General features: G+C 38.6%; 3 protein-coding genes across 5 annotated transcripts; 1 reads left to right on the top strand and 2 right to left on the bottom strand.

Moving 5' to 3' along the window:
• Positions 1 to 473: 473 nt before the first annotated feature.
• cybrd1 (cytochrome b reductase 1) lies at positions 474 to 2382 on the bottom strand. The gene is made up of 4 exons (XM_070838516.1): positions 2152 to 2382; positions 1471 to 1679; positions 978 to 1132; positions 474 to 865 (listed from the first exon to the last, which is right to left on the bottom strand). Exons 1-4 carry the CDS (start codon positions 2336 to 2338, stop codon positions 583 to 585), a joined length of 834 nt encoding a protein of 277 aa, XP_070694617.1. The 5' UTR covers positions 2339 to 2382; the 3' UTR covers positions 474 to 582.
• Positions 2383 to 3830: 1448 nt separating this feature from the next.
• Positions 3831 to 11921, bottom strand: dcaf17 (ddb1 and cul4 associated factor 17). Of its 2 annotated transcripts, none has more exons than XM_070837744.1 (14): positions 11793 to 11921; positions 11598 to 11701; positions 11061 to 11151; positions 10815 to 10951; positions 10624 to 10702; positions 10111 to 10200; positions 9920 to 10027; positions 9639 to 9741; positions 9378 to 9520; positions 7443 to 7552; positions 7188 to 7275; positions 6941 to 7024; positions 4297 to 4452; positions 3831 to 4210 (listed from the first exon to the last, which is right to left on the bottom strand). In XM_070837744.1, exons 1-14 carry the CDS (start codon positions 11919 to 11921, stop codon positions 4103 to 4105), a joined length of 1530 nt encoding a protein of 509 aa, XP_070693845.1. In that variant the 3' UTR covers positions 3831 to 4102. The 2 variants fall into 2 exon arrangements, with proteins under 2 accessions (XP_070693845.1, XP_070693846.1); XM_070837745.1 differs by having other exon boundaries at positions 11807 to 11882.
• Positions 11922 to 11942: 21 nt separating this feature from the next.
• mettl8 (methyltransferase 8, methylcytidine) lies at positions 11943 to 18779 on the top strand. 2 transcript variants are annotated; one of them, XM_070838508.1, is made up of 10 exons: positions 11943 to 12016; positions 14089 to 14245; positions 14463 to 14554; positions 14651 to 14910; positions 15092 to 15141; positions 15929 to 15989; positions 17428 to 17567; positions 17695 to 17801; positions 17948 to 18013; positions 18493 to 18779. In XM_070838508.1, the coding sequence occupies exons 2-10, from the start codon at positions 14094 to 14096 to the stop codon at positions 18645 to 18647; spliced, it is 1083 nt and encodes a 360-aa protein (XP_070694609.1). In that variant the 5' UTR covers positions 11943 to 12016; positions 14089 to 14093; the 3' UTR covers positions 18648 to 18779. The 2 variants fall into 2 exon arrangements, with proteins under 2 accessions (XP_070694609.1, XP_070694608.1); XM_070838507.1 differs by having other exon boundaries at positions 11953 to 12044.
• The last annotated feature ends 215 nt before the right edge of the window (positions 18780 to 18994 follow it).

Genomic DNA, 18994 nt, shown 5'->3' with positions numbered 1-18994 from the left:
GGTGCCGGGAAGAGCCAAAAAGAACCGTTTCGCTTTGACGTGGCTGTCATCTAAGGTCAAAGAAAGAGTTTTCTGCTTGGGCAAAACAGGCAGCTTTAAAAGTGTAGAGACAAGTGTTTGGATATAGTTCTTTGTGTTAGTGGTAAATATTGTGAATGACTATAGAGCAGCAACACACTCATGGTTAATGCAGTAACTACAACAGCCACACATTGGTGCTCATATTAATATTTATTGATTGTATGTATGGATATGTTTCCTCCTCTGCAACCAACTAGAATATTAATGTTTCTGAATACTCAAGAACTGTAAGATGGTACAGAAAATCTGTCATGATTATTTTTAACAGTGTATGTACTCCCACATCATCATGTCAATCATGTTAAAAAACTGCTCACTATTATTTACATGTGTTTAATACAATAAAAAGAGAGAGAGAGAAAGAGAAAATAATAAAGTTAAAATGCCAAGTATTTCAAAATGAAACAGTATTTGTATTCATTTTTACTTTCTTTGACCAGTGTAAACTGGGTGTACATACATTCAACAGTATCAGCTGACAGTCAGTTATTTTGTGATTGGTTATTTCATAGCCTGATCATCTAATTTGTTACTCCTTCTCCTGACTTCCCCACAGGCCTCGGCATCATTCTCCTCAGACGGCTGAGTCAGGGCTGGATCCGCTTTGGTGCTGTCCTCACCTTCCCCATCGGTATGCAGAGTATGCAAGATCTGGTCACTGGGGCGTTTCCAAGACGATCGAGTGGCAATCCAGAGGATAAGAGCACCAAAAACCACAAGGAAGACTCCCAGGACGTTCACAAAAACTGCCTCTGGGGGAGAGTCCTTATACTTCGGGTTGCTCCTTAATGGTGACAAACAATAAGGTTAGCAGCACATTATCATTATACACCTGGTTTGTAAATTCTTATAGATTTTTCTAGGCCTCTAGTGCTCTTTTTTTTTTTAATACTTACAGGCCAAAAATTAGTTTCTCGGTGATGCCCATGAGTGCCACGGCTATAACACTGGCAAAGAGTAAAAGACCGCTGTAGACATGGACAGGCATAAACGCTGCTCTCCAGGATACAGGTGAGATTGGTATCAAGTACATGCCAACTCCAAGAACAAGCTGCCCAGTGGAGTAGAAAAAAAACATGCTCTTGTCAGATACTGTACTAATCAAGACTGCTGTTCACCATGACTTTGTGTTTTAGGAAAGACCCAGAGGAGTGAGAGGTTTTGTGTAAGACATGCAAGAGCCAGTCCGCACCTCCTTCAAAGACAAATAAGTAAAGGTGGGAAAAGTACACTAATTGGAATAATAAAGCTCATTTACGTGCAACATGTAAAACTCCGTGCAAGGTATTACTAGAAGCAATATCACCCCTGAACCTGAAAACCTTGCATTATTATCTGTTCCTTCAAATACTTACTGGATTCAAATACAAATAAATAGAGTTTATTTACCTGCAGACAGTACAATGTAACTGCTGTCAGGCCCAGCCAGCTGTGCAGACTGTACATGTTGGGGATTTTGGCAGCATTGTGGAAGTCGAAAACTGCCACCGTGGCTATAACAGCAAGAATGAAGGCCAGTAAATTCAATCCTGCATGGATGAACTTCATCGTTAGTTTGCTGAACTGCCAGGTCCAGGGGAGTCTGTAGACAATGATGGCTGCAAAAGAGGATAACTCATTCAACCAATTCTTCATGCAACTATGATGCATACTGTTAACATTTGACATTAAACACATTTTCCCTTACAAATTAATTATCTGCCATATTATTGTTTAAGCAAGGTTTTCAGGCATGTGTTAAAGTTAAGAAAGCACAGTTTTCATTATAAAACTAATAATAGTTAGTAAATTGTGATATTCATGGTTGCACTCCTAGTTGAAAGTGCATATTTTTTTAATGACCACCATTTCAGGGGAAGTTTGGTTGGTGGAAGCTTAAAGTAATACACTAAACCACTCATCAGTAGTGACCTCCCCTTAAGTCTCCTTAGGAGAAGACACAGCCTTGTGTAACTTTGGCCTGCAGCAATGATTTCCTTCTGTTGTTTACATTTCTGCAGAATAACAGCCAAACCCCGCTTCCCCTCCATAATTCTTTAAGGAAAAACATAAAAAATAGACCGCTCTCACCCATTCCTTGCAAGAAAATAAACCCGGTGACAATCAAGACCGGATGCCAGTTGAATTCGGCCAGTCCTCCATCCCAGGCTAACCCCTCTCTGTAGTGCAGAACCCAAATTAACACGAATATCACGGAGATCAGACCAGCGGCGGCGGCGGCGCACAGAGCGACCAGGAACCGCTTCTGACCCTCCATCGTGGTCAGTGTCGGAGGACAGAGGACCCGAGGAGGAAGAGGAGGAGGAGGAAAAGGAGGAAGGGACCTGACTGGAGCAGCTGTCTCTGAAACTACAACTATTTCAAGTGGCGACTCCTGAGGGCGCACGGCGGTCACATGACCCAGAGCCGTGCAAATGTCTGGAGGAAAAATGTTTGGTAACTTCAGCGGTTACGGAAGAGTTATTATAGGCCCAGAGTTTGTTTTTTAATGTATTTATTTGTCACTACTTTTGTTTTATTTCACCTCCCATTTCTGTTTTCAATTCACTTTAGTCCCAGTTAGTTTCCAGAGCGAGTTTGCTCGTTTCTGTTTGGCTTTTTACCTTTTCACTTTTTTAGTTTCAGTTCCCATAATGATATAAAGGGCATTTGTCGGGCAGGATTTATGAAGATCAGAGTTGATATTACAAACAAAGTGACTCTCAGTCGTGTAGACATCTCAGTCTCGGTAATCAGATGCACCAGAGGCTCCTGAGACTCTGTGTATTTAAAGGTTTACTGCCTCATTTATCCTGCTTTTAATGTTTTATTGTGAAGCACTCTGCGACATCTGTTTTGAAAAGTGATATATAAATAATTTATTTATGACATTACAGTGCCCCCCTAGGAGACACATGTATTGAACACATTGAAGGAAATGTTTGATTCTGGAGATTTAAGATTTAATAAATTATTTATTTATTCATTTAGTGGAAAAATCCGGCCAGACACAAATGATCCCAAGCAGAGTATTTCTAAATGTCTTACAATGTGTCTGGAGATGATTTAAATTGAAATATTCATGCTTAGACTCGCAGCATTTAAGTGCATGCAGACATGATTCATCTTAGCTGTACATGTTGTGCCAACGTCCTGTTTTATTACTGGATGTCTCAGCTTATTTCTTCACTGCTTTTTGCCCGTTACTGTAATGTTTATCGTTACTTTTTGTTACTGGTTTTTGGCTGTTTCCACCAAATTTGTAACAGAGGATCATTTCCTCTCTAATTCCTCTCTTTATGCATGAGGACACATTTGCTTCTTCTCATCAAATTTGACCGATAAGAAAACAAGTACATAAATGTCCTCTCGCTCTGACTCACCACCAGAGAACAGCACAGATTGAAATCCCTTGCGAGAAATAACCAAAACTATTCTAACTTTGGCAGAAAATAGTGCCTTCGTGTAGGACCCCATCACTCATACTAAGAAGCTGACTGAGAAATTCATTTTCAGGGCTTTATCATACCACGTTTGGGTATAACTGTAGCTTTAGTGTTTTTTTAAAAACATTATTATAACAGGTTTTTCCTTACTGTGTATTTATTTTATTTATGCTGCTGTAATGATACAATTTCCCAGTTTAGGATCAATAAAGTACATTTATCTACCTATGTATACTGTAGGTTGATGGTAATGCACAATTCTGATCCCAGACAGTACATATTACATGAATGCATTTCTAAATATCTTAGATGAGAATGATGGAAACACAGAATAACTTTTAAAAATATACAATTTTAATCTAAGAAAAAGGTTGTAAAACATATTAACAGGTGTGAGACAGCACATGGTGAACAGTAATACAAAGGCCTCCAATAATGTAAATAAACAACTTGATTATCAAAAGAAATATTGACAGAATGAAAAACAGCATTATGAGTTTTACAGAAAAGATGTACAAAAGCACAAGCTGGAGACAATAATTTACAGAATCTTAAACAGTAAATGCTTTCAGGAGTTTAATTCCCTTGTGCACCACTTACTTTGTGGCAGCCTTGAGTTTGTAAACATGGCAGCAGAAGTTGGTGTTCTTTTGTTCAATATGAACAATTGTGTCTTTGTCAAAAAACAACTCGTGTCGATAAGTCTGAAACCAAAAGAGAGGAGAAGACGTGAATTCATACACGCAGACACTCCAGCTGAACGTTGGCACAGTCATGTCAAGTCTCACACCTCATCCCAGGGTTCGACCAGATCGACTGTCCGCAGTAAACGGCCGCTCAGGTTGTCATGCAGTCGGACGTGGGCTCTTCCGTCTCCCTCTTCACCGTTAGTTACGACTACTGCCAAAAGGTCCAGCTCATCCTCGTATTCCACCATACGGAAAGTCTGCAAAATAAAAAAATAAACTCCTCTCATCACAAAAGCTTTCTTCTTCTTCTTTCTTGGCATATATACAGTGCTGTGAAAAAGTATTTGCCCCCTTACAGATTTCTTCTGTTTTTGCTTTATTGTCACACTTGCATGTTTCAGATCATCAAACAAATTTTAATATCACTCAAAGATAACCTGAGTAAATACAAAAAGCAGTTTTTAAATGATGATTTCATTTATTAAGGGAAAAAAGCTATCCAAACCAACCTGGCCCTATGTGAAAAAGTAATTGCCCCCTAAACCTAATAACTGGTTGTGCCACCCTTGGCGGCAACAACTGCAATCAAGCGTTTGCAGTAACTGCCAATGAGTCTTTCACATCGCTGTGGGTGAATTTTGGCCCACTCTTCTTTGCAGAATTGTCTTAATTCAGCCACATTGGAGGGTTTTCGAGCATGAACGGCCTGTTTAAGGTCATGCCACAGCATCTCAATCGGATTTAAGTCCGGACTTGGACTAGGTCACTCCAAAACCTTCATTTTGGTTTTTTTGAGCTATTCGGAGGTGGACTTGCTGGTGTGCTTCGGATCATTGTCCTGCTGCATAACCCAAGTGCGCTTGAGCTTAAGGTCACGAACTGATGGCCGGACATTCTCCTTCAGGATTTTCTGGTAGAGAGCAGAATTCATGGTTCCATCAATTACGGCAAGTTGTCCAGGTCTTGAAGCAGCAAAGCAGCCCCAGACCATCACACTACCACCACCATGTTTGACTGTCGGTATGATGTTCTTTCTCCCAAATGCTGTGTTAGTTTTACGCCAGATGTAACAGGACGCACACCTTCCAAAAAGTTCCACTTTTGTCCCGTCAGTCCACAGAATATTTTCCCAAAAGTGTGGGGGATCATCAAGATGTTTTTTAGCAAGTGTGAGATGTGCCTTTGTGTTCTTTTTGGTCAGCAGTGTTTTTCTCCTTAGAACTCTCCCATGGAGGCCATTTTTGCCCAGTGTCTTTCTTATTGTTGAATCATGAACACTGACCTTAACTGAGGCAAGTGAGGGACTGCAGTGCTTTAGATGTTGTTCGGGGTTCTTTTGTGACCTCCTGCATGAGACGTCGATGCACTCTTGGGAGTCATTTTGGTAGGCCGGTAGTCCTGGGAAGGTTCACCACTGTTCCATGTTTTCTCCATTCGTGGATAATCTCACTGTTGTTCGCTGGAGTCCCTAAGCCTTAGAAATGGCTTTTTAACCCTTTCCAGACTGATAGATGTCAATGGCTATATTTCTTGTCTGTTCTTGAATTGTTCTAGATCGGGGCATGATGTGTTGCATTTTGAGATCTTTTAGCCTACTTCCTGTTGTCTATTTAAGTGATTTCTTGATTCTACAGCTCTGGCAGTAATCAGGCCTGGGTGTGGCTAGTGAAATTGAACTCAGCTTTCAAACATGTGGATAATCACAGTTAATTCATGATTTAACAAGGGGGGGCAATTACTTTTTCACATAGGGCCAGGTTGGTTTGGATAGCTTTTTTCCCTTAATAAATGAAATCATCATTTAAAAACTGCTTTTTGTATTTACTCAGGTTATCTTTGTGTGATATTAAAATTTGTTTGATGATCTGAAACATGTAAGTGTGACAATAAAGCAAAAACAGAAGAAATCTGTAAGGGGGGAAATACTTTTTCACAGCACTGTAGTGATGCCTGATGCCCACGGTGACTGCATACATAAGGCCTGTATCCTGCTACTTATCAGCATTGTCTTTAAAAAGCAGCTTCACAGAGTTTGCTTGCTGTGCTGATGCTACTGATTTCCAGCTGGAAGGTAATGTTGCTCCAAAAGCCATTTCTAAGCTGCTACGACAGCACAGTGTGACAAATGTTGGCTAATGGATTAAAATCAACCTCTGCTTAACCTTTACTCTGAAGTGTAATAGTTGTCATATCTGGTGTTGTGCTGCTGTGATATCTCAGGCATCACTTACAGATTTTAAAGGAATTTTGTATTTTAACGGATGAAGCTGATGATATTGAGCTATGATATTCTATATTTTTGCCAGCCTTTTGAGTCTTTGTGTGTTTACATGTCTGTCTGTGGAGGGACTTCACTGTGTCACAATGCTTTGCAGGTATGTGACTGAGATCAGAGAGAAGGCTGAAGGCTTCATAATAACAACTAACAACAACTAACATGATAGATAATACAATCTACACATACTAACATAGTATTCCATGCAAACATCTGTTAAAATGGCTCTTACATCCTTAATAGATTAAAAATATTATCTAAAGAGAAGGTGCATTAAATCTTTACCTGGTTTAAACCAAGCAGACTACATATCAGCATACTGAATAAATCTGCATATTCCCTATACATTATGTACCATATAATTTATTTGAACTGTACCGTGTGGTTATATCTCTCTTTCTAAACAGCTCAGTTAGTATTATCTTTGTCGAGATGCTGGATCAATGATTTAAGTGTAATCACTTTGGTACCTCTTGATCTGGGTCATCATCCAGCTGATGAAATCTTCTCTTCACTGCACGGCCCGATGACGTGACAGTGACTTGTGAGGCAGCCTGCAGTAGTTGGAAAGCAGAAATATTACATTTGACTGAGTACACCGCTGCATGGGGTATCCCACCTCTGTTCATGTAATGAACGTGCGACACATAGATGAGGCTGATTCAAGATCGAGGTAAACTAAGTCTGTAGTAATAGACAAATAAGCAAGAAACTTACATTGTTGTTTCGATGGGTTTTTAAAGAGAAATCCTCAACTACGTTCGATGGTAAAATACTGTTCAGTTCCCCGAGGATTTTTAGGACACTTGGAGAAAAAAAAATATATTGTGAGAATCTCTTTATGAGGCTTTAATGCTTTATTCAATACGAATGTCTCAGGACTCCTTTGTTTTGTTGTATTTGCCTCCACACCAAAGACCTTCTACTACTGTTTCCTCACAGTCTTCATTTTTCCATATAAAGTTGACTCACTTTATGGTGGTGGGTCCAACATGAATGATTCTCCCCGAGTCGTCAGGGTGGAAGAAGATCCCATCGCTCTCTAGGGAGCAGCAGTTCATGTTTTGTACTCCGTTTGTTGCCTATTTCATAAAATGACAATGCATAACATTAATTCAATAACTAGCACTTGCGTTATCAATTGTACAGCAAACTGCACATCATACCAAGAGCACAAAACTCCCTTTTACACTTTACCAAAAAATTCAATAAAATTTAGAGGGCTAGTTAATTATGAAACTTGTTACTTTGAACAAGCTGATTTTTGTGATGTGACACTGGATTTGTGCACTTCAGAGTCTGGAAAGCAAATCCTCAACATCACTGCGGCTTATTAAAGTGACACTCCACCCAAACTCTATTGTTAGAGTGCAGCTCAACCACAGTAGCCTTAAAAGGGTGGTTGTGTAAAATGCTGCTTCTGGTGCAGCTTTAGTCGTAGTACAATAGCTTCATTAGGTTTCTGCTGAAGTGTGTATTGTAATAGTTCAAAACAATGTCTCAAATTTATCTCTATCTAATTGTGTTTTTACCATTATGTCAGGCACACCACATTGATCAGAGCTAACAAAACTGAGGTTTCTTGTGTTTTGGAATCATCAAGAAACAAAACATGGAAGAATCCGTCTGTGTGAGACATCCAGCAAAGATCTGCACAAATGTAGTTTTTTAGGGTTCTGAACAGTGATTACAGGTTTGGTTCAGTCCTGCTCTGAACAGGAGCTCAGTACAAACTGTCACAAACATCTGTGGCCCTCTTTACCCCCCCACGCCTTCAACAGACTACGGCCAGTTTGGTGGCAGTTAACCCATTAATGACCAGTTTCTGTTAGAAGTGTAAGCACTAAACTTTCTGTTAGGACATGTGGCTACATATGACAAAATCAGCTCTTTTAATTTCAAAATCACAATTATCATGCCTTAATTGGTTGAGCACAGAAACATTACTTTGATGTGCTAAATATCAGACTGACACTGGATCGAAGCACATATCATTAAAACCAATGGTACCAAGCATTTGAATAAAAGATAGGAGTTTTTGAGATGCAGCCATTTTTGTATCATGGGCGTACAAATTTTATAATAATAAAAAAAAAAAAAAAAATCACATCAAAAAAATATATGCACTTACTGACCAGATAGACTAAAGTAAGAATTAATTATAAAATGAGAAATCGTGAGTATGTAGCTCCACAGCCATAAGTTTCCATTCATTTCTAGGGGGTTTAACTGACAACTAAGAAATACACACAACAACGAGTACTACTGCTACAATCACCTCCTGGACAGTGAATCTTTTTCGAGAATTAGCCATATCTACTTAAAGCACCCATTCTCCCGTGACTGACAGTGACCAACTACTACAAACCAGATGTGTGAATGAAAATAAACCTGCACCTGCATTTCAAAGACCGAAGATGTAAATGAGCATCTGATTTTGGGCTTTATTCTATAGTGTGTGTGTGTGTGTGTGTGTGTGCGTGTAATGGTTGAGACGCCTCAAAAAGAGGCAGAGGTCATTAGTTAATCAGGATTCAGCCACCCACACGCATAATGAAAAGAAACTAATGGTCATGGAGCTATATTTCTCATCATTTCTCCCTAAAAACACATTGAGACAACAGATTATAATTTTTTCTCTTTGAATTTATCTCATTTAGAGTCCAGACTCTGAATGTATCAAAAATTTGGATTTGTGCTTAGCTCAGCTCATACTTAAAATGCTGTAAAGGAAATCATAAAATTCCACAGTGAACATTAAGTTGAGAGTTGAATCTACCACGCAACAAGATGAGGAACATTTATTGACTATAACCAAGCACATGCCACATTTTGTACTGAATTTACCAAATTCTAATTGAGATATTATTCTATAGTGCGTGTTTAAAGTGGGTGCTTTAAACTTACCATCGTGCTGTCCTTGAGTGAACAGATGTGGTGAGTCCCCTTGTGATGTTTATGCGGTGGTGTGTAGATGTAGTGCCATGGGTAGCCTCCAATCTGGATACCGTTATTCGAGCATGACACCTCGAAGAGCACCGGAGGGCAGTCTGTGCCATGAGAAAAACATGGCGCCATATTCACTTTGTAACGAGGAATACACCTGCTCACAGTACCCATGACTTTAACAGAAAGATACCATCATTCTAGACTTAAAAATGGAGTCACCTGTGATCTGGATATTTGCTGGAATCCCAAAAGGAAAACCTCCTACTGTTTTGCCTCCAAGAGGTGAACTCCGATTTCCAAGTATTAGCTTCTCTGTCAAGTACTGAAAACAAAGTGTTCATCAGATACAGAGCAGCAAGATAAGTCTGAAGAATAATAAAACACTGAATATTTAAATATTCAAAGGTACATCATTGTTAACAAATGTATTTCTGATGCAAGGATTAAAAATCTGATGGAATAAAACATTCATCTCGCTCAGCGCTGTGCAGGAAACACACCTTTTGGACAATGTGCTCAAAGCTGTACAGCTTCACCGACTTGTTGCTGTAAGACACCGCAAGGACACCTTGAGACAGAACAACATCGGTGACGCCATTTCCAAACACCTGAAAGAATAAGATTTAGTTTTGGATTAAACGTGTCACTCCCCCTGGGCACATTTTACTGAACTACAGACAAATGTACAAACCTTTTTGTTGATCTCCAAAACGCCCAAAATTTGCAATGGGAAAACATGAAAGATAGCCAAGTGCATCAGTGTATTCTGAGTGATACCTGCCTGTGAATTAAAGAGAAAACACATCAGAGACCCCTTCATAGGACAAAGGGTAATATGAATAGTTAATCGATCTACTAAAAACTGAACATTTTTTGGGTTGTTGGTTGGACAAAATAAGCAATTAGAAGATATGATAGTGGACATTTTTCACAGTTTTATAACATCTTGTAGACTCAACAATTCATTGATTTGTCAAGAGTAGTCAACAGATTAATTGAAAGTAGAAATGATTAGTTGCAGCTCTTCACTATCTTAATTCCTTGACTGACACATTATTATATCTGTTTTACTTGATTTAAGCAATACCTCCAACATAATTCAATAGCTGAAGACAATCATTTTCCTAGGTTTGACTACCCTTCATAAAATGTCCTGTCACTCAGTCAGGAATAAATAAATGATAAATAAATATATTGACCTTACCTGTCGTGCTAATGCCGTTTCTTTGTTTTGAACAGATTTAACATAAAAGGTCTCTTGAGATACATCCCAGCTGAGATACCTGAAAAAAAAACAGCACAGAGAAAGTTTAAAATATTTCCAGTGAACTAAAACTGAAAATAAATGTGTTAATCTCACCTCAAAGAACAGAGAAGTCGGAGGCTTGACAATACCTGAACTTATGGTTTGAAGAGAGGTAAACTCTCTGCAGCTCTGCTCCTGTTTCAGGTGAAAGGCGATACAACCAGTTATTGGCCGTCAGAGCCAAGAGGCTGGGTTTTTGATCGGAGGGGGAGGCTAATGTTTTGTCCTGTCAACATCACAAATGAAACAACAATCAGAGCCTGGGCTGATAAAATCTGGTCAGTTCAAGTTCAGCATTAATCAAAAAAATTTTGCGTTTGTTTAATTTCACTCACAAGTGGGCTCTGACACAGCAAGGCATCTTCAAACTTCTCCAATTTAGACCTCTTAGACAATTTGTATAGAACTTGAGGTTGTGAATGAACACTGAAACCAGAAGATTTAATCACTCACTGTGTGTCAAAGTATAAACCCTTTATTCTACTCTGTTTCATTGTATTCTGTCAGTGTCCCTGAATGCATCATGAAGCACATCATGGTGATGTACTTCACACTTCATGTTTTCACACTGCTGTAATCATACAGCACTAAGTTTAATTTGGTAGATGACTTCATTAAACTGGGTAAAATTTTCTGAATTGCAAAGTTTAGATGGACCCATAGTGTAGCATTACTGTTTTCTTTTACTAACTACATGATCTGCATATCTTATTTCAATTTCTCCAGAGAGATGACTAAAATCAGCGTGCATCACTTCACCTATCTAGTTACTATATGTGACTTTTGTATGCCAATTCTAAAGATACTGGATATTATTCTGTACTGTATGTGTGCTGAAGACTGAAAATACTTAGTTAAGTATTCATACTCACCAGCTGTAGCAGGTCTGGTAATTTTCAAAGTAGATTTTACCATTTTCATACATTATTGTGGATTTCGAGGTCTTGCTCCATACTTTAATGAAATCCCTGTTATCCTACAACATAGCAGCAATAAAGAAGCTCGTGTATTAGTATAATATTACCTGCAGTGAATAGATATTTTAAACGCATCTTCTTTTCCATTACCTGGAGCAGTATACCTCTGAGGACCTTCATATTGTGTCTGATCGTGGCTCCAGCATCTCTGGTCCCTCTACTCCTCCGGCTCAGCAGCTCAGTGGCGTTCACGGTCCTCTTTCTCCGGTACGACGCCATCAGCAGGTGGCTCCTCTCTCTACAACAGGACTGTCTGCATGTTCGAGAGACCACAACCTGAGCTGGCCTCCGCTACGGCTCCCAGCCAGGGTCAGGTAAGGAGACGAGGGTGCCCAGTCTGAGGTAGAGATGCTGTTAAAACCCCTCAATGAGCTGAACCTCCTCTTTGGCTTTAACTCTAACGCGAGAAGTTAACAGCTAACTTAAGTTAGCGCTGTTGAGCTAACGCTAGAAGAAGTCCGATCTAGTTAACGCTGTAGTTCGTTATATATTTGTCGTGGCGATAGTTAAACTGAGTAGTTGTCCAAAAACATATAGGTGATAGCAGCAGTGAAAAGCAGGTGGATACTAATGTTGCATTTAGACCGGTGTGGCATCAGTTAGCTGTCGATGCTAGCCGTCCTCTGCAGCTCCATGTTTGTAGTCTTCAGCACAGCGTCTTCTTCGACTGTAGAAATTAGGCACACGGCCGCCATCTTGGAACGTCAGCGCCCTCTTCTCGACCAAGAAGCATGGCGGTATAAACGTCAACATTTTACTGATAATTTCCTGCTTTTTATTCACCCTAGTTTTAAGCAGCTTTAAGGTCGGAAAAATAATGTTATTTCACACTGTTTGACCAGTGTCAGCTTGTTCCAGCTCCCCGTTGAAACTATATTATATTACACTGACAGAAATACTCTGCATTGTCCCATAGATAGATAGATAGCTTTATTCCAGACACATTAGTCCATATAAGTATGAAAAGACAGAATAAAGCAAAATAAAATATAATAAAACATACGGACAACAAATAAGATGCGTAATCATTCCACAGTGATTAAAACCCATACAGGCATTTCTTCCAAAAACAAGAGTACCACCTTGTGTCGCTATGTTTGGGCTCAGTTAAGGCTGTTATGATAAAATTTTTTTGAATCAGTTAATCTGCTCATAAAGTTGTACATAAAATGCCTTAATACAGCATGAAAAGTGGGAACATTCCTAGTCACAAGCTTATGACTTGCACTTGTCCATCTCGGGAGCTTTAGCAGGATCCTGATTGCATCATTAAATGCCACCTAAGGTTTTTACCACAAGTGTGCTGTATAAAGTGGAGTACAGTAGGCTCTAAAAAGGGCTGTTTTAACCTCATCTGTACACATAAGAAATTTGTGTGCCAGCATATTGCCTTCGGTGTACTGTTTTATAACACTGGCGCAGCACATTGCCATCATCACATAGATCTTTCCTGATAATGTGGCCCAAATATCTGACTTTTTCCACTACATTTAGCGCTTGGTCTGCCATAACGAAAGAGAGAAAATGTTGCTTCTGACCCTCTTTAGTTCTAGCAATCACGACACTCCATAAGATTTAAATATTCCAATTGTATTGTGCATCATTATATTAACATTTCTCAGGATTCATGTTGATATTTGGCGCCTTTGGAAACCTTGGGATCCTCAGTGGAGGTTGAAATAAAGCCATATAAAGCACTTTGGATAAAACACTATGTAAATGTAGCTATTTATTGTGTATGAGTTACAAAAAACTGCAGGCAGGAGTCCTGGCATAGACAATAAGCAGTGCACTGCTGTGGACAGGAACGGAAGGAAAACTTATTTTAATCACCTAAATAAAGCCCCCACCCAAAAAAACTCAACATCATTTTAAGTGTACACCATATTCAGAATCACTGCTCTACATTGCACGCACGGGTTAGTGTTCTGGAGGTACAATTGATTGGTTAGTTTGCCTGTGTTATTGTGTGACCTTGGCGTTTTAAATGATTAGTTTCGATTCAAACTAATGTGTTTAGCATTTACCAAGGCAGCGGTAGCTTGGTGAACTCCTGTGTTCTGCAAGATGAAATTACTGTTTTTCTCAATGAAGTCTGGTGGCTCTGAGGCAAACAAAGAGATAGAGAGAAATAGCAACTCCCTAAGTTCTTGTACATGGGGTAGTGAAAAAATCTGTTCTCATCAACACCAAGAAAAACAACACACACACAAAATGCTCCTCTCTGGGTAAGTTCTTAAATGAGCTAAGCTTTGTTCTTGATTATTTAATAACATGTAAAAAAAGAAAATGTTGATGACAGTATACAGCAGTAAGATATTGCTAAAAGAGCGAAACAATCATTTTTCTGCATTTAATAGCTACAGTTCTTTCTGCATTTTTACAGAGTAAATGCATAGAGTGCGGAGCGTCTCTGTAGCCAAACTGGCTAAAGTTTTGAGCAGAACGTCATCAAGACTGAAAAGCACAGGAGGAAGACCTTCAGCTCCACTGGGTTCACGGATCCTGACCAATCCTGATGATGTCTTTAAGCACAACATGTGGTCAGTGATGTACTGTAGTAAGAATTTGCCATCCATCTGTATATATTTAGACATTTTATGGAGATTGTAAGATTTACAGCGTAGTTGTGTCTACTTTTAACGACACTGAGCTGAAATTTAGGGTTACACTAGGTTTGCTTGCATTTGACAGACTTTGTGAGTTTCTAAAGTTGAACAGATATATCAACAGTTGCTTTTGTAATGTTTTTTATTTAAGGGATCACGTACAATGGACAGAGGAGGATAAAGAAAATGCACGGCAGAGAGCAGAGGAAAATTCCTGCACACAAATTCCTATAAGTGAACAAGGCAAGAATGTATTCCCGCAAAATGTTCTTCCACGTTTGATTTGATTGGGTTAAGTTACATTGCAAATGAAAATATTCTTAAATCTCCTCCACACAGGTAAATTTGACACAGATGCTTTCCAATACTGGGACAAGTTTTATGAGATGCACCAGGATAAGTTCTTCAAAGATCGAAAGTGGCTGTTTTTAGAATTCCCTGAACTGCTTCCTTCATGTGCAAAGAGCCAAACAGCAAACGGGTGTCAGCAACAGGACGGCTCCACACGCCATCATAGCACCGCAGCTATAGAGGAAAATGAGGCTGCCATAGAGACGACTACCTTCCCTGGCCAGCATGCATCTTTCAGGATCTTGGAGGTCTTCAAAACTGTTGTTGTTATTGAATTTAATTTTGATCATGTTAATAAGTGTGATATGAAATGTAAATTTGTAAATGCAGATTTCTATATTAAAAGTGTTGGATAACAGCACTTACACATTTGCTTTGCCGTGTTTAATTCGGCAGAAATATCAGAAAAAAATGTTTTTTTCTTCACAGGTTGGGTGTGGAGTGGGTAACAGTGTATTCCCCATCGTTAATTCCATAAAGTGAGTAAATATTTTGAGATATACTTTCAGTTTATGTTAACCATTTCATGTGTGTACGTTTCAGTGCTACTAAGACTTTATTATTTACATTTGTATTAATAGTACACACACCTTGAAATTATCCTGCTACATATTACCAACTAGCACAAAAAGGTGGCATGTCATGAATAACATGTATGTCTGTCACAACACAGAAGGACTTGTCCAAATATCAGTCAGTTGTAAAAACTGATATGATGAATTTGAAATACAAGCTGCAACAAATGTGTAATCAAAAATAGACGAGACATCATTGGGTGCGTCAAACTAAAAAACACTTTGTAATAGATGTTTTTCAGAGCGACATTGTCACAGTAGGAAAGTCACAGATGTTGCTAATAACATGAACAATGGCTCTGTTGTAATCTAGTGTGCCAGTAAGACATCACACAGTGACAGTGAGCCAACATGTACCAGAGAAGGACCCTGAAACTGAAGCAGCTAAACAGAATTCAGCCTTACTTCATCATATTTTACACCTTTCCGTTTTTTCTACTGCGACATGTCAAAATGTCTTCTGTGAAACGGGCCTGTATGATACGTCTTTAGACGAGGATTGCTGGAGGGTGGCTCTGAAATAGCTTGATTTTCGTGTTCTCCCTACATTAGTCTACATTAGACTCCCTAAACACTTCCTGTGTCTAGATAAAGGTAAAATATTGGTTCAGTGCATAATCCTAAACACCAGATCTCCATGAAAGTAAAAGGTTCTTCATCACACAGCTAAATTATCTGTTCTGTCTCACAGAGAAACAGATGCATTTTTATACTGCTGTGACTTCTCCCCATGTGCCATTCAGCTGGTCAAGGTAAGCATTTCTAATAGTGCCTGGTATGAACATACATAGTATATACTCTGTATCAAGGTTAATACATTACGTCAAAGAAATACTGACTAGTAACACTATTTTAAAACACTACTGTATGTGAAACTCCAGCCAAACTAGCAGTGGTGTATTTATAGTATTTACTGTGTGTCATAGACCTCCATGTCATAGACTGCTAAAATGTTTTGACAGGCTACATTAACATGTGATGAAGTAACACATTTAATTCATATATTGTAAAGCCGTTGTTACTGTCAATCTTTGAGCTTGCTAAAGAAATTATTCAAATCAGACTTCATAGTTCAGACAATCGTTCCCTCACACAATGTGCATATTTAAAAGTACTGCAGATTAACTCAGAGCTCTGCCTCGTAGCCACAGCTGAATCAAACAAGTCCTTCATGCAGAGGCTGAAAAGAGAACGTGGTCATTTGCAGATGATATGCTTGCACATGTTTTAACATGATTTAAATGTAAATTATCTTTTTATTTCGGGGTTGGAAAATAACATGTTAAGCTCATCTTCATCCATTTGAATACGTTGGTGTCCTGAAATAATAGGATATATTTCTCCTCATTTTCTGTAACTACACACCTAAAAGCTGACAAAACTTTAAGAGGTAATTTCAGTGGTCATTTCTCAGTAGAGGAGGAGCATGAAGCCAAAATACAAATGGATGTCATGATCACAATAGATGTGGCTTATTAGAACTAATGGAGTCCAGTTAAAGCTGTTTAAATTCATCAGTAAGTCACACAACATCATGCGCAGTAAAAGTGCTCAATAAAAAGACGAGTATGTACTTTATCTTAGCAAAATAAAAAGAAATCTCACACATGGAAATTAGTAAAAAGTAAAGAGATGATATCATATCATAACATTGAAGAGGGAGATGGATTTAGTGCATTTAAACTAAAACATTACTATATACACCATTCATAAATTACCTGATTTAGTTGATTATTGTTTGTAATATTTAATGAAAAAGAAGATTTATAAAACTGAAAGTGCTTGCATGATTGAAATGACATTATTTATACCGGACAACCTCTAATTTCTGTCACTATTACACTATACTATACTGTAATATATTCTTTAGTGATACTGTACATTTGCATATATTACATGCATATATTAGCGGATGCTTATATTACATATAGGCAGCCACTTAAAAAAAGAGTGCGAAGGTTAAAGTCACAGTGCCTTCGTATATTTAAGACACCTTCAATATGACTGAGAAGTTATAGCAAAGGAGAAAGGTGGAATTGCTTGTTTCGCTACCTGTGAAATTGATCAGTATCAATAGTATTAAATGTTACTGATAATTACACCGAACACTTCTGAGCTACTATTTGGAAATTTACTGTGTGTGACTATAGAACAGTTTGGGATATAGCTGACTTTATTTTCCTCACACAGGACCATCCAGCCTACGACAACTCTGTGTGTCACGCCTTTGTCCATGACATCTGTGAGGAGACGGCCTCATTTCCCTTCCCTCCTCAGAGCCTGGATGTTATTCTGGCAGTCTTTGTGCTCTCCTCCATTCACCCAAGCCGGTAGGTTAAACGGCAAAGGAGAGCCTGACTCAAGGGACATGTTCCCATATAGCTTTGCTTTGATGTTCATTAGCTGCAGGCCTGTTGTACAACATTACTGCTCCATTAACTGGCATTTCATTGACAGAATTCAAGGAGTTGTGAACCGATTATCTTCGTACCTGAAGCATGGAGGGATATTCCTCTTCCGTGACTATGGGAGATATGACTTCTCACAGCTCAGGTTTAAGAAGGGTGAGCCACCAACCCGTAACACACGCCCCAAATATAACCATTTCATGTACTTTAACTAATTTGTTGTATATTGTGTCTAGCCTTCAGTGTGTGTTGAGTGTTTTTGTCTTTGTCTTTTTCTAAGTTTTTGAATCTCTTACAATCAGGGCGGTGCTTATCAGAAAATTTCTACACACGTGGAGATGGAACCTGTGTGTACTTTTTCACTAAAGGTAATTCCGAGTCATTAAATCTGCATTTTCTTGCACATGGAGTAGTTACAGATATTATCATATAGCTGCTATTGCGGACACTGGGGACATGTTCTTGGTTTTTTTTCCCGGAGTTAAGAACTTTTAGGAACCTGGGGGGAGTTTACATTCTACAGGGTTGGGTATTTGGCAGCACTGGATTAGGTTGACACAGTATATTTAAGCTTGAATATCTTTAGGCCAGTAAATAAATAAGGGATTTCATTTTTTCCTCACCAGACTTTTACACCAGACTCAGAAAATGCTTTAAAATAGCATTTAGCATTTTATCTGAACAATTAACCAACAAAATATAATATATATACTTAAAAAATCCAAATAATCAAAGCACATTAAGACTTTATTTTGTTGAGGTCTGGTTAAATTTTTCTGCTGAAAAGTTTTTAAAATCCTGGCTACAACCCTGGTTACTCACTGTGTTATTATATATATTTTTACAGGAGAGGTTCATAATTTATTTTCTAATGCTGGACTGGAGGAAATTCAGAATCTGGAGGACAGACGACTCCAAGTCAACAGAGGAAGGAAAGTTGTGATGCACCGTGTTTGGATGCAGAGCAAATACAGGAAATTACATCCACCTTCAACGTCTTAACACCCCACCACGCACAGAAGAATTTGGAGCCATATACCTTTTTATATTTTTGCTATTTATTCACTCAAACTCTTTTTTTTTTTTTTTTTTTTACCAAAGTTGTACAACGACCAAACTGTATGCAATAAACTTGTCAAACAAACTTGTGGAGTTAACTGGTTTTACACACCAAAGATCACTGCAGTAATACCCAAAAGGTGAGAATATTGACTATATTGAAATAACTTGTTTAGGTCTGCAGTGGGACATACAGTGAACATCCTTTAGACTTCAAAAATGGACAACTTTGATAGACGATAATGACTGAAATAAAATGAATGTTTCCATGTAAGTTTGGCTGCATTTTA

The sequence above is a fragment of the Pempheris klunzingeri genome, chromosome 10, assembly GCF_042242105.1.
Source record: "Pempheris klunzingeri isolate RE-2024b chromosome 10, fPemKlu1.hap1, whole genome shotgun sequence".
NCBI classification, from domain to species: domain Eukaryota; kingdom Metazoa; phylum Chordata; class Actinopteri; order Acropomatiformes; family Pempheridae; genus Pempheris; species Pempheris klunzingeri.
The sequence above is the reverse complement of the archived record's forward strand: the minus strand, read 5'-3'. Positions and strand labels throughout refer to the sequence as shown.